Source organism: Vidua macroura, chromosome 13 (genome assembly GCF_024509145.1).
Source record: "Vidua macroura isolate BioBank_ID:100142 chromosome 13, ASM2450914v1, whole genome shotgun sequence".
Taxonomy (NCBI): Eukaryota; Metazoa; Chordata; class Aves; order Passeriformes; family Viduidae; genus Vidua; species Vidua macroura.
Window position 1 is genome coordinate 4,425,619 of NC_071583.1, and position 15,815 is coordinate 4,441,433.

Sequence of the window (15,815 nt, forward strand, 5' to 3'; positions counted from 1 at the left end):
AACCAGAAAGCAAAAAAGCAAGACTTTGACATTAAAACAGCAGTAAAAAAGATCACTGCCATAAAGGCCAAGTAGCACAGGCTTTATTGGGCTCTCAGTGCAGCTGCTCTTTCCCCCTTTTTCTTCTGTTTTTCATTTCATGTTTTCTCCCAAGTGAGGGGCCCCACAGCCTATTCATAATATTAAGTTTTTCTAGTTGCAGGTATTCAGCATAGTATTGACTGAGGCCATGAGCTGCTGGGACAGGTAGCACATGCACACTCCAGCATGACAGTCTCCTTGTGAGACTTCTTACATGTTTATGCCAATTCTTAACCTGTGATCCTTGAGTTGTCTCCTTCCAGTCTTTTCTTTACCCTTCATTTTTCACTAGTTAGGTTAAAAACTGTATGAGCTGTGCTCTCAGTGTGTATTTTTTTCAAAAATTGCCTGACATGCAGAGGAACCTCTTTGCTTCCAGAGATGTGTTGATAGGATACACATTAGTGGATTTGAAGGGAAAAGGTGTGTGTCCATGGATACTGCATCATTTCTCCCCAGCGTTCCTTTGGATGAGTTGGAAGGTGCAGTTAATACTTGAGTATTGATCCAGCACTTTACAACTCAAAAAGTTGAAACACGCAGGGACTTGAAAGGCATTCGCAGCTCACATTTGAATTGTCTGTAGTCAGCAAGTTAGATGCTTCCTAAACTTACCCAGACTCAAGCCTGAATAAAGAAATAAACAGGATGCAGGGGTACAACTGGCTCCCTTGAAGTAGGCAAGGCTGACTTTGGTCTGTCTGTGGATGCTGAGTACATTTTCCCTGCCCAGTGATTTATTCTTGCTGTCTGTTGTTGTTGCATAAAATACAGTGCAGCTATTTTAAATCATTCATTTTAAAGCAAAGTTGTGCGAGCAGAGGGGAAGTTCTTGGAGTGAAGGTGTGTGCTTCAGGTTGTGTGTTCATGTTGCATATGTGAAAGGGTTAAATCAGCCTGCACAGAGGAAAAAACATGACTCTTGGAGGTGGATATCAACTCAGTGAGAGACAGAGTGAGACTTGAACTCATTAACACTTTATTTTAAGGGATTGCCTACAACATCAATTATTTAGGAAGCAAACAGGGTCTCCATCGCTGTGTCGCATTATTAATACTTGGTAATGTCAATAAAATCCTACTTTGCTATAAAGTCCCACCAACAAGACACTATTGACTCACATGGCTACTTTACATTTCAAAAGCTGCTGAACAAAAAAAAAAAAAAAAAAAAAAGAGAGAGGCAAAAAAAAGAAAAAGGTAATTTGTATTTGTATAGGATTTGTTGTAAATATGATTTACGAACAACATTTTTCAATTGTTATCATACCCGTTTTGAATGACCAAGCCCCATTCCCCTGCGGGTTATTCATGTGCTTTGCTGTAATGAGAAATTTGGCAGATCTCATCTTTTTAGTACATCCTTGTGCCCACCATGAGCTGAGGATCATGTTCTGCCTTGTTTACAGCTGACAGTGTTATTATTCTCGTTAGGACTGTGCTTTCTTATCATATTGTTGTGTTGAGCGAGCCTTTTCCTCTCTGTTTGTGTTTCCTGGCAGGGCTTTTCTTCCCTTATTGACAGTTTGTAAAAATATGCATTAATTTGGAGTTTAAAGCATGTATCATGGTGTCTCTTTGCTGTGTTTGCTTGAAGTTGATTAATGATAGAACCTCACTTGGGGTCGTCCTCTGGAGAGTTGTCTCACAGGTTCTGCATGTTAACGAGAGACGCTGCACACACAGCGAGGATGATTAGCCCGGCCCGCGCTGCGCCGAGGCCTTGGCAGGCCACTGCCTTCCCCTTCAGATGCATATTCCACTTATTTATCCAAAGATCATATTAACTTAACGTGTCAGCTGAGAGCGTTTTCTCTCCGTCCCAAGACAGAAACCCTATCGAGGTGCTCCTCCCAGAGTGTTTTCCCAGGGAAACTGAGTGCTGCCTGCCTGGCACAGCCTTCGTGGAATTTTAGAATCATTAAGCTTGGAAAAGCCTTTTAGGATCGAGTCCAGCCATTAACCCAGCACTGCCAAGCCCACCACTAAACCGTGTTTTAGGTGCCACATCCACGTGTTTCCTGAAGGTTTCTGAGTGCAGTGACTGCATCACTCCCCTGGGCAGCCTGTTCCAGTGTTTGGTCACTCTTTCAGCAGAGAAATTTTTTCCTAATATCCAACCTAAACGTCCTGTGGGGCAACTTGAGGCTGTTCACTCTTGTTCTGTTGATTGTTACCTTGGAGATAGTGCTTGGCTTGGCTTCCGTGGCCAGCACAGACATTGAGGGTCTTCTCCTTGGTGACCTGGAGCTCCCAAACCAACTCACCTTTCTCCCCAAACCACCCGCGCTGTCAAAACCATTTTTTAATGAGCAGCTTGCTGATTGTCTGTTGTTTTCTTTTCCCAGGCACCCTGTGCATGTCAAAGAAGAACCATTAGACCCAGATGAAAATGAAGGCCCACTATCCTTAGTGACAACAGCCAACCACAGTCCAGATTTTGATCACGACAGAGATTATGAAGATGAACCTGTAAATGAGGACATAGAATGAGTATGTCTGACATCGTTATCCTGAGAATGAAGATTGGAAGAACACGTCAAACTTAGCTGTGAAATCTCTCCATTATTGTACAGTCTGGAGGATTCTCAGTCCACTTTGACAACTATGAAATATGTTAACTCTTAGTGCCATCAAGTATCCCATTTGGGAGTATTTTTGATTTTTCTACTTTTTGTTGAAAAAAGGAATTTGTACTCTGTGCATTGGATGGACTTGTTTGGTACTTGGGATTTTCCTCTCTTACAGTCAACATCAGTGTTGTAAATTTGCTAAACTGATTCACTTGCATTTAGCAGCCAGCTGTGGACTGCAGGTCCTGCCAATTTTGGACACTTGAGGACATCAAACTGAGCATGTACACCTGAACTGCAGATCAAGTCTTTGCCCAGATTTTAAGGATTCCAATGGACAACATATTTGCACAGTACTGCATGTTGATTATCACTGCCTTTACTCCATTTTTTTTTCGTTTTGTTGGTTGGTTTCTTTTTTTTTTTTTTTTTTTTTTTTTGCTTCCATTTGGGATGGGGAAGGCCTGTGTGTGCACGTGTGTGGGTATGTGTGCGTGCGTGTGAGCGTGTATATCGGGGAGGGGTTCAAAGAAAAAAATTATCCCAAACTTTCTAATGTATTGCTTTTATTCCCCTGCCCCACTTTTCCTCTACCATTTTAAGTTCTGACCTCAGGCCTCATCTGGGCCCAGGGCCTCTCGGAGGCTTCAACGTTTTCTGTACTTTGTGATGAATGTTAATAGGTGTTTTTATTATACGAAGCTGAATGTCATTGAATTGTTTGTAGTTTTTTCTGTCATTCATTCCAATTTCCTTCAGATGCCACCATGTTTTCTTTAGCTATGGAAAACATTCCATTTCGGTGTCTCCTTTTTTGTTGTTGTTGTTTTTTGAAAAGGTCCCAAATGCTGCACGATACATGTGGAAGGGCTGTCCAACGGAGAGAGAGGAACGAAGTACTGCAAGAATGAGAATGAATGACAGATGAACATAGAAACACTGTAGGAAGCAACACAGATTCATTCCACAAAGCAGTATTTTTAATATATTCTTGTTTTGTTTAGGTTCTTTGATTTTTTTGATTTTTTTTTTTGGCAGCAATGGTGAATATTAGCAAATGCCACAAAATTGAACAGCACAAAGAAACATATGCAGCACCAACAGAGTTCACTTTTAGTAGAGAATGAATAGTACAGTGGCAGGTTCTCGGTTGTTTAACACGAGTTCTAATGGGTCAACAAATCTTTCTGGAATATCTAAGATTACCGAGATGGGCACCTAAACATTTATTATTACAACTTTATTTTTTTCCTATTGTTTTTTTACATTTGCATTTGCAAATACTGGTTGGAAAGATGACTTCATTAAATCGTTACTGTACATGGTGATGTTTCACGGTTAAACATCAGTTCAGGATTGCTCGGTGGCGTTAATCTGTTTGAATACAAATTAGATTTCAGATTGAACTTGTTACGGGAGTTAATAAGGACGGGGCCCCACTAATGCTATAGTGTTAATTTTCAGCTGTGCAAATCCAGTACTGCAGTTAGGATTGTTATGCAATATTACACCAGCCAGTATGGAAACCTCGCCGGAGGAGTCGGGAGAGTTGGGAGAGAATTGGCGCCGGGGCTTGTTAGGCAAAACTGGCAAAGCTCTGCAAAGCAAACACGACATACAAAATCTGTTGCCATAGGTCAGTAAACCTCAGTCACCAAACACCTAAACATTTTCATTCTGCAACCACTTTTCTGTCACTCATTTATTTATGTAGGACTGTAGCTTTTTTTTATTATTTCGAAAAGCCTTTCAGAGCTTAATTTATATTCTTCTTTGTACCTTTTTTTTTCCTAAAATTACCAAAGATATTACACAAAGGTAAATTATGTTCTCTGTTATATGCTTTATCTTATGAAGCCAAATATCCTCTTATTGTTGATCAAAGGAGGTTGAAGAATTTAGAGGGAAATGACAAGATGTGGGCTATTGCTAACCTGAGAGGGAAACTGCTCCTTTATTCTAGAAATTTTAGAAGGCCAAGTAGATGTCTGAACCAAAGTTGTTACTTTTTATTTGCAATTCTTTACAGTGACCAAAATGAAAGTCTGTAAAGAGGAATTGAGGAGAGCTTTTGAGGTTAAAACTAGAAATCAGTGTTATGGGGGGAGCTATGAGAAGGGAGCTGAAGAAAGCAAAGACACAATTATTTCGTGGAAAATTAGAGTATCAGATAAAGGAGGCAGTTTAATAAAACACAGAAGAGAACAGAAAAGCTCCCACAATTTAACTGGACGACATAATGGTATTTCTAGAATAAAAAGGAAAAATTTTTTTTGGTCTTTGGTTCTACAGATTGTGTGCCACTTCTGTTCCGGGACTGTGCTGGGATGTCTGCTTTAATTTTGGTTGATCTTGGCACATTTACTCAGTTTTGTTTAGTTTTTGGTCAGCATTTTTCATAAGGAAATAACACTCCTGTCCACTCATAAGCTTTGGTACAAGAAATTTTATTGGCAGTTACTTTTATAAAACTCAACTCTGCTTTCTGTTTCAAAAAGACAAGGAAAAAAAAAAAAAGGGCAGTCTGTGGTCATTTGGAAACATTTTCTTTAAATTTTTTTTTTTTTTTTTTTTTTTTTTTTTTAATTTTGGTTTAAATTATATCCAGGCAGCTTCGTGACGTGCCGGCGGTAGCCAGACAGGGATCATGAGAATTGAGCCCTGTGCTTCAAAACTGAGTGGTTTGCTGGTTAGTTCGGTATTCAGAAGGGGGATAAAAATCTGGTAGATTAGTTCATTCTCAGCATGTGTAGCTAGACATGAGTAAAGATAACAGCATGAGAAAACTGTTAGTACGCATACCTCAGTCCAAACTGTTAGGGAATGAGTAAATAAAAAATACATTTCACTCAGTTGCACTTAGTTGTATGTCTTGCATGCTTAGTCTAAAGACTGTAGCAAAAATAAAAAAAATTAAAAAAAGAGAAAAAGAAACAAAAAATTAGAGTTTAACATATCTGGCAGGTGTTGCAGCCTTGCAGAAGAACCAACTGAAAATCTCAGGCTTTACATCAAGCAAACTTCACTATGATTTTTACAATTCTGATTCTGTATCCCTTTGGATATACAGTTGCTTCTTTAGGGAGGGGTTTATTATGTTGTACATATATATCCCACTGTGTCTGTGTGAGCCTTTGTCTTTTGGGGGGAGGGTGGGGAGGGAGGAAAAGGTGGAAAGGTCCTTTTTCTAGATATCATTCCTCAAAAGGAATAAATGCAGACCTATTTGTCAAAACACCTTTTGCTTTTTGTGCAACTGCTTTATATTAACTATACTAAAAAATAGCTTTGAAAAAAAAAAAACTACTGTATGTAATGGAATTGCAGAATACGCTGCACATGTATTTTATTTAGTTATCCTTGCTTTAAGAATATTGGATGACATTTGCTGACATGTGGGAGAAAATCCCTGACTTTTTTTTTTCAGCTTTTAAATTGTAACATAGTTGACAGATTTTTTTTTTCTCCTGTTATCATTGATCAAAGCATTTTTGTACAGTTTTTGTGTTTAAGCTGGTTTTTTTGATACTTTCCCACCCCTTCTGTTATCTTACCACTGCCTTTTCTGGCTGTCTTAAACAAAGTTCATATATTTGAAAGGAAAAAAAATTGTTTAAAAAAAAAAATGTTTTTCTCCTGCTGCAGTAAATATTTTGCATGATGAATTCCAGGGTCACACTTTCAAAGTTTATCAGTGAAGTAGTGATTAATAATGGGGAGTGTCAAACTATTGAACTTTTTGTATAAAAAAACAAAAAAAAACTTTACAAGGTGCCAAGATGTAAAGACAATTTGTTACATGTTTTTTTTCTCAAAGAAAAGCGTACATTATGAAAGTAGTACCATGTATCAGGTAAATCGCTGTCAGGAATGAGAGTCAAAGCCTTCCTTGTCCACAAAAAAAAAAAAAAAGTTTGTAAATGTAAAACCTGTTAGGTTTCTGCATTCAACTAGAAGTGAAATGAAAAAAAAAAAAAAAAAAAAACCAAAAAAAAAACAAAACAATATCAAGGCTTATGTAGAGCAAGTGACCACAAAAAAAAAAAAAAGACCTTTTTTTGATTCTCACTCGCAAGAGTCCCACGGCAGGTCCTGCACCACTGCTTTCCTGGAGCTCAGCTTCGGGGAGAGACCAGGGCAGGGATGCTGGTTCTACAAATATTGCAGATCATTAGATATTTTATATATATACATACATAAATATATATATATATAAAGTTTTTTAAAATAATTTTGAACTATTGTAGTTTTCAGATCGCCAATAATCTCACGTTCATTATAGCATGGAAAAAAAAAAAACCAAATGTGTTTAAACTCTTTTGAAATCCTTTGGTACCTTTGGTTAATGAACTCAGAGTGATTTTTTTAGATGTTTCAGAAGTCATTTAGTATTCTAGTCTTGCGAGGTGAATTTGCAGTTCAGGACTGCATTTAATGGGCCCAGAACAGGTAACCAAGTATCTTCTACCCATAAGCCTTGATGAAAATGGTACAGTCCAGACTGTTAGCATGGTGCTTCGTGTGTATGTGCTGCCAGTAACAAGATTTTTTTTTTTTTTTTTTTTGATAAGGCATAAAAGAAACTCATTCCTTACATCAACTGTAATTCCATCATTCCATGTCTGTTGATACAGACAATAAAAAATGTTGTGTAGTCAGTACTAATTACTGACATTATAGCATTCTCAAATGCAATAAAAATGCTGGTTGTTCACACTGGTAATGCAAGTTGCCATGTCCGAAGTTCTTGTTTTGTTGTTCTCCCCCACAGTGACTGATGTTACATCCCATGGTCCCTGATCCATGGGCACCTCATCCATGTCCTGGCTCATTCATGGATGGACAAATCTCGTCTCCTGCCTTGAGTCTTCCCCAGACACATCCAAGTACAAAATATTTTAGTGGTGGTTTTGTGGGCAGTCTGTACAGAGCAGCTGGGTGAGGCTGGAACAGTGGAAGCAAGAAAGACACAGTCATTCAAGGAATTAATCCTCTTTTCCAAGGAAGTCCTTCAGTTTTGCCCATTGGGCTCACAGGGGCTTATTTGCTTTCTCACTGGACTCTGTTTCAAAGTTTGAAAGAAGGGGTTGGGGTCTTCACCCTGCAGCTCCTTCCCAGTGCAGTGCCCTGATGGGAATGGTGCTGCTGGCTTTGGTAGGAAGGGCTGGGAATGTGCACTGCACCCCTGCCAAAAGGGGTGTGCAGCATCAACCCCTTGGTCCATAAAACTGTGAGGAGCAAAGTCCCAAGCGGCACTGTCACCTGAGACAAACTGAAGGAAAAACCCACCTTCTTTTTCTTTCGAGTAAGCACACATTTATTTTCCTCATCAAGTTTTGTAAAGAAAAATAAAATGTTTAATAACTAGCATTAGCAGCAAACTGAAATTTCAGAGGAGAGATTTTTCATGAATAATTCATTAAAATTTCACATCTGCAAGATTAGTCATCCAAATAAAATGCTAATGTCAAAAACATGCACCGTCTATAATATTCTCATCAAGAAATCTTTTTGCATATAATGATAAATGCTTAAATTAGTACAAATGATTTTATAAAAATATTCTATCATAAAATTATACCAGATAACTATTTTTTGGGGGGAGGGGGAGGGGAACTTTGCACACTCATTATAGTGTGTCTCCAAATGGTCTGGACTGATAGATTTTAATAATCAAAATACAGAGAATACAAATCCAGCCTTGGTCGTGTGGTGCACTTCCATCACCAGTGAGATTTCAGTAAACTGGAGAGGATTTGTGGGATTAAATTTTCCAAAGTCACGGGCAGAGGGGATTGAGCCTGAAGCTGCTGTTTGGCATGGTGTGCATCTGTAAAACGGGGGGAGTCAGCTGCAGGTGGGAAACGTGTCCCTGGATGAGCCCCAGCAGGGCCCCCAGCCCTCTCTCAGAGGACAGTGTGTCCCCACACAGGTCACCAGCAGGCAGGCCAGGGGCTACAAGGCCACCACAGATGAATTGGCTGTTCCACCTCCCTGGGCATCTCACCTCAGGAAGCTGATTTGGGGTTCCAAATGTCACGTTTGTCATCTGCTGACTGACCGTGGGCTGGGGTTTAAGGGGAGCTGCTGGGGCGGGTGCCACATGCAGCTTGTGCTGAGGAGCTGGCACTGAGCTGAGCAGCAGGACCATCATTTCCCCTCCTGTCCCAGTCAGTGCTGCCTGGAGCAGCGGATGGGAATCTGGCTCTTGGCCACCTTCTGTATCATGTTTGATTAATCACATTTCTCCTCCCTGGCTGCTCCACCACGGAACATCACACAATGCCTTCCTACTCCACCAGCAACAGCCAGCTGGGAAATACCTTTTCCAGGCAGAAATGCTGTTTTCTACCACAGCTGAAAAGCACTTTTATGGGCAGTGGTGAGGCAATACATCTCTGAGGAATTTCCAAAGAAAATTGGAGCCTGTGAGTAGTTTTTCTGGGTTTCTCCTGTCCCAGAGGGAAAAAGCTCTGGAGCTGGAGGCCCAGGAGGACATGGCAGCTGGTGTGCTCCTTGCACACCGACCTGCTCCCTGCAGATGATCCCATCAGTGACATTTAACTTGGGCCATGATCACAGAGTCTGACAAACGTCACGTTATTGGTCTAATTTAAGGGATTGGCAATTCCTGGTGCCACTCACTTGCACACAGCCACACATACACACACCCGTCCTGACAACAAGGTGTAATTAGCTCTTCTTGACCTATTAATCAGGCTCAGTCCTCAATGATGATGTTAAATGTTCATTTAATGGTGTGTTAATCAGGGCTATCTTTCACACTCCTAGCAGTGGTGGTTAATTCTGGCACGTTGAACACTCTTCATCCTCACATAGCCACAAGCCACCGTTCTCCCCAGCAGTGATGAGTGAGGTGGTGGGACATGGCCCTCAGGTGTGTTTGCAGCCTCCATGGTGTCCACACCTAGTTTTTCCCCAAACCCTGGAGCTGGGGCATTGCAAAGTCCTTCTTTTTGCCCGGTTTTATTACCTTGGCTAGAGATCCTCAAAGCATGTGAGCTGGAAATGGTAGGCAACATCACCTCAGGCTATTTACCAATCCCTCATCCTTTCTTTCACAGGAATTTTCTTTGTCAACCTGGAGAAAAAGGGGAAAAAAACCCCATTTTGTGCCATTTCGTCTGTATTTATTTAGAGGAGCCCAGCGACCACTTTTTATGCCTCTCAGAAGCATGAAAAACATTTTTTTTCTTCAAGTTATAATGTTAATTTGAAGGTAACCGTCCTTTCAAGAATTAATTCCAGCCAAAGCAATAACCATTATTTACCAGAGTTTGACATTTTTATCACTCATCATATTAGCAAATTTCCATTGAAAATGCTAAAATGGTTCGTCATAAGGCACATAACTGCTTTGGCTGTAAAAATGACCAACACAAGTGCCTGTACTCAAACATTAAATTATACTGTAATTAATAAAGACAGTTAAACTGTCTACTAGCAACAGCAATTTAGGTAACCACATTTGATCGGCTATAAATTGTAACTACATTAAAATTCCAGAAATATTAGCAATATGGATTACTTGATGGAAATAGGTGCTGATCACTAACTCTCCTATTTTACAACGGAAGCACAGGTCATGTTGGCCACAAAACTGTGGGCGAAGATCAAGGCTGAGTACTTTTAATCTTGTGAAACAAGCAATTACAAATAGTTGCATCGATTTGTTAAAAAGCTTTAGGTGACATAAATTGTTTCCTGTTTAGCTTATTGCTCTGATACATAAATGTCAGCGAGTATAATATTAATTAGGGTCACAGAACAACAAGGGTCGGGTGATATAGTGTCTGATCCGGGATGTGTCAATCCTTTGTGGAGGCAAGAGCAGCCCCGGCCCCTCCGCGCTGCCGCGCTCAACGCCTCGTTTTATGTGATGACAAAAGAAAGCAAAGGAAACTGTATTTTAATATGTGAAGTAATTACTTTAGTACTAGTATAATTTTATGGTTTTGGATAAATTACAGTGTTTTCATTCTCCTTCACTTGCCACATAACATAAAAATCCACATATAGCATCAATAAAATAGAATACTGTTTATAAAGGCTTTCTGCTGCACAAGACCAACACTATTCCTCCTAGCAGATGGAAACTAAGCACACATTTCAGTCTGGTGTGTGTTTCTACACTTAATATTTTTTTTTTTTTAACTGAAAAATGGGCTGTGCAGGTTATTTACTTAACATAAATCAAATGTATCATATACACTGTTTCTTTGGATTGGCATCCGACTTAGAAAAATACAGTAAGGTCCTGAAAAATCTGGAGAAAATTTATTAAATATGATTTTTACTGTAATAGAATATTAATGTAACCCAATGCTCATTTCCCATTAAGTTGATCCCTTTTTAATACACACATGCTTTTTATTATTTTGCACTCATGCGAAAATTCCACATTCAGAGAGTTTCCATCTCCTTAGGAATGTCTCTGGCAAAGGCACAGTAAGAAATCTTGCACTAAAAAAAAAAAATAAATAAAAAATAGACAGCAAATATCGACCGATAAGATGTGGCAAAGTGCTGATGAACTGAAGCAAAAGCCAATGATATAATAAAGGGTAAAAAGGCATTCAGCGCTGCGAGGGGAACAGGAGAAACAATTACACTTTAAACCCCTCCTTCTCACTGCCACTGTACCACAGCGCAGATGAAAATGTTTGATTTGCAACATAAAAGATTCATTAATTACCACTTGAATATTTAAAGCTATTTTGCAGACTAACAGAGGTAGATAAAGCACTGAATTAAAACCTCTAATAAAATTGTAAAAATATTTCTGCAAGTTTACCAGCATCGCAATTCCTCCTGGTTTAGGAGCCAGGCTTGGCTTGTTCAGCAAGGAATTATTTCGGTTTTCAGTGGGTATTTGAGGTAAGATGGTGTGATTGCATGGGGCTATTTGTCTCTCTTTCTCAAATGTTTACAAAATACTTATTTAGATGCTGTCCCTGCACACGTGGTTGCCCTTCATGGGAGAAGTGGCTTTAGAGAACAGAACAGTGGATGGCAAATGTGGCTGAGCCATACATTAATTTTAATACATTTCCATATGCAGTAAAAACACATCTAATCATAACTCTGGTCTAATGCTGTCTTTGATATGAGGTAGTGGGGGTGGGGGGAGAAATCTGTTAATCCTGTTATGATTACCCTTGTTAGACTTAAAAAAAAAATGGAGTAGTATCCTCTGTTGCAAGCGTGGAGAACTCGTGCCAATGGTAGGAAAGGGTATCATGGAAAGCATCTCTCTGTAACCTTGTGGTACACTCTGAATTTACCCCGTGGAGGATGATCTGTTACCTCTGGGATTATGGGATATTTTTTTGAAATTTGGAGATTATAAAGAGCAAGTGATGGGTACCTACACGAAAAGCACACTGTAACTTAAATAAAAATTAAGGATATATATTCATTTGCACAACTTCAGCCTGTGGGCAATACAGCCTTAAAGTGCTGTGAGCCCCTCACCAGGCAATGTAAGCCTTGGTGGCTCAGGAGCTGAATCTGACACTTGACAACTGCATATGTTAATTTTTACCTGTTTGCATTCAGTCGGCAGTCAGTTGGTTTTTTTTTTAAAAAAAAACACTTTCTATTTTTAAACAAGTGACTGTTTGAAATCCACCACAGTGCAGCTAGGGCTTGATTGCAGGCTGAGGGTTGAAAGACACAGCAACAGCACTTTTAGCAGTATGTTAACGATGATGAGTAGATCCAAAATGTATGGATTTAATTAGAGAAAAACAGTTACAGTTCTTTCTCATTGTCATTAATTTATGCAGTTAGCCAACGAAATTCAAAAACATGTCCAGTTATATTTGGATGCACTCTTTACACAACTATTCCTGTTGTAATTGTTGTGTGTCCACACTGGTTAAAAGGATGTTTAAATCATTCCTCTGTACTTGGCTGTGAAATGCCTGATTTCAGATGTTCTGGGTAGGTCCAGAGTGCCCGAGGAGCTGTTGCCAGCCAAGGGACCCCTGTCACAGGCAGCACTGCCATCACCTGGACCCCACCTTCACCAACAAACCATAATATCCAGGGCAGTCACTCCCAGTCCTGCCAGAAAGGAAAGGGCGTGCTCAAAATACTTCAGGCCTTGCCCTTGCTTATTGTTTTTGGAAAGTCTTTTGTTTTCTTCCTTTGGCTTTGGGTTTTTTTGTTTTGTTTTGTTTTTTTTTTTTTTTTTTTTTTTTTGGTTGGTCTTGTTTTGTTGGTTTGGTTTTTTTTTTTTTAAAGTTTTTTTATTTTTTTTTGGTTCAACCCACTAGTTAATGTTCATTTGGGCTGGGCACAATAAAAGCCTGAGCCTGTCAGTTTATATCACACAAGGGGAGGAGAAGTTGGTGATGTTTGAAATGTTTTAGACTTTAGAAAAATACTTATAGGTGTATTTGCTGTGTTAAAAAAAAGAATTGATTACTCCTAGTAGTTTATAAATAAATTGATGTCGCCTAGCAGTTTATAAATATATACATATATAAAAATATATCTATAAATATATCTATCTATAAATATATTGCCACATATCCTTTTAAAGTGCTTTGATATGTATATAAGAATGAGATTATGCTAAATAAAGCCTCCTAAAACTTGAAAAGGGGGAATCCCAGGCACTGCAGACCTCCCAGCCCCACCTTGTTGGGTACAAAGGTCCACATGGTTATTAGGGAATGGCAGGAGCTGGCTGTGACCTGGCAGTGGCTCACACCACTCTGCCTTTAATATTGAGAGTGGTCCTGTGTATTCCAACAGCAAACGTGCACACACAAACATCCATCACATTTTTGGCTTTGCTGCCTCTGTAGGCAGGCAGGAGGGGAAAATTGTATTCACTGGCCATGAAACGAATTTAAAACAAAAATCAGAGAAATAAAAAGTGAAGTTTTTTATTATTTTGGCAAGCACTGGGGTTTATTTTTCACTTACTTGTTGGGCTGGGTTTTTTTCCCCCTGTTTCCTAGACGTACTGGACAGACTTGCACTGTGCATAATTGCATGGGCAGAGTCTGGAGAGCTTTCCAAACACATGATGTTTATACCTCATGCTCACACTGGCTATTTTTAAATATGGCTACTTTCTGCTGCATTTTCAAAGCTTCTCCCAACACCTCATGCAGTCTGGAGCATTCTCACCTGTTTACACCACCACCAAGTGCTGGTGAATTCAAAACAAAAACATCTGATAAAAATCAAATATTATGTTACTAACTGCAAAGTTCATTTCCCTTCAGAAGTCCGTCTTTAATTATAAAACCCGCATAACCCATTTCCTTTGGTGTGCAGAAAGGTGTGTAATTAAACTATCAGCATAATACCTTTCTACATGTAAAACCTGCACTTATGAACTTTAACTGCTGAATAAAAACTCCTATTACATGACCATTAAGTATTATGAATAAAGCAAGTCATTGTAGTACTTGATTAATTTTTATGCACTAACCATTGTGTTCTGCACAAATTTGGTTTCTTTTTTTGATAGGTGCCCCTTCTCTCAGCCATCATGGTGGATCAGTCATCTCCACCCACATCTGAGGTTCTGCTCCATCCCTCCATGCTTCTCTCCTGCCTGTGGTCATGCCCAAGTCTGTGTGGCCTTTCTGTAGTCATCATGGAGGAGGAGTGAGTTTTGCTCTGTCTCTGTGATATCCCCAGTGGAAATTACAGTGGTGCTGTGACCCGTGAAGGGGGCACAAGGTGGCAGTGGGACCAGGTCCTTTCCGTGGGAGAAGCTGGTGCAGGGCTGAGTCCTACCTTCCTTGTCTCATCTCTGAGTGAGCTGGGGAGTTACTCTCAGCTGGGTGGGTTTTTAACTAATAAGGGAAATCAGATTTGTCTTCTTTCATGTGGATGTGGCAGCAGACCCTCAGAGAACAGCCTTTCCGTGCTGCTCGTGCTCCTGTTTATAGGACCCCAGAAGCTTTGCCTTCTGTTACCTCCATCCCTGGTCCTCCCAAAAATGTCTCCACCACATACCAACCTCTTGCCAAGTGAAGTGGGAAAGGAAAAATAAATATCCCAGCTAAAACCCGTAACTCCAAAACCCTAATTGTCAGCAGGACCGAGTATTGCCAAGATGCTGAGGAGGATTCTGTGGTGCTGGCTGCCAAGGAGCCTGCACTCCACAGCCCAGAGGACATCTCCAGGACACCTCCCACCCTACGTGCAAACATTCAGGCCCCCGAGCCATTATTCATCAGCTCCTTGCAGCCACACTCCCATATGCTGCCTGATGATTATATTGAGGCTGATCTTTGAAGTCTGGAGTCAGGAAGTTTAGCTCAGTTATAATCAATAGCATTTCCAGCTCTTGGAAATCTGCACTAACCACTCAAGGCAGCCAGCCCGCATTATGTCCTTGTCATATGTATATATTTGCATGTTCATTAGCCATGTAGTAGCACAGCTGTATGTGGTTTCATTTAGCTTTTAATTATCTTCTTTGGGTTAGTGTTTTCATCTCTACCAGACTTAGCAAAGAAAAGAAAATCACTTAGACAAAATAAATGCTGCTGAGCAGGTCTGGGGCATGGAGTGCTATTTCCTTGTGCATCCTCCTACTGTTCCATTGCAAGAGAGATGTTTGGTTCAAAAGTTCCAACTTACATTAATAATAAATCCGTCTCTTCATTTCCCCCATCGTTTGCTTATCTTATTCAGGTGGTTGTGGGTGTAATTTTTCATTTGCAGCAGGTGGTTTTTTACATATTAGATAAACTCCATCCTTACAATCCTTGGCATGGATGTTTGTATTTGCTCCAACAGCTGCTGTTCCAAAGCTCGCTTGCACACAGATCAAGGCATCCTCCTCTTTCGATGGAAGTGACTCATACCTCAGATGAGCTGAAAAAAAATACCATGGTCAGCTGCAGACACCTGCATTCATGCTCTGGGTTTAAAAGTTAGGATGTGGGTTCGAACTAATTTTGTGCTCTTCGGGTTCTTATATGACACCCTTTATTTTGGGTTCTGAGAAATTTCCATTAGTAAGAACAAAACAAGGTGACTAATTTCTGTGCTGAACTTTCTTCTCCTTTCCTCCCACCCCACCCAATAAACAAAGAAAAAAAAAAAAAAAAGTGATTTATTTCATTCACTTCAATTACTTGTAACAAGGCCAGCCCCCAGGGT

The 15,815-nt window shown here is 39.9% G+C and overlaps 1 protein-coding gene across 3 annotated transcripts in view; it reads left to right on the forward strand.

Annotated features, from left to right (window-relative positions):
• The window catches only part of FOXP1 (forkhead box P1), a 174,464-nt gene extending 167,087 nt beyond the window's left edge, over window positions 1-7,377 (forward strand). For all 3 annotated transcript variants that reach the window (XM_053989268.1, XM_053989267.1, XM_053989269.1), the window contains one exon: window positions 2,430-7,377. In XM_053989268.1, the coding sequence (XP_053845243.1) occupies window positions 2,430-2,574 (145 nt within the window). In that variant the 3' untranslated portion in view covers window positions 2,575-7,377. The remainder of the gene's footprint in view (window positions 1-2,429) is intronic.
• Window positions 7,378-15,815: the final 8,438 nt, after the last annotated feature.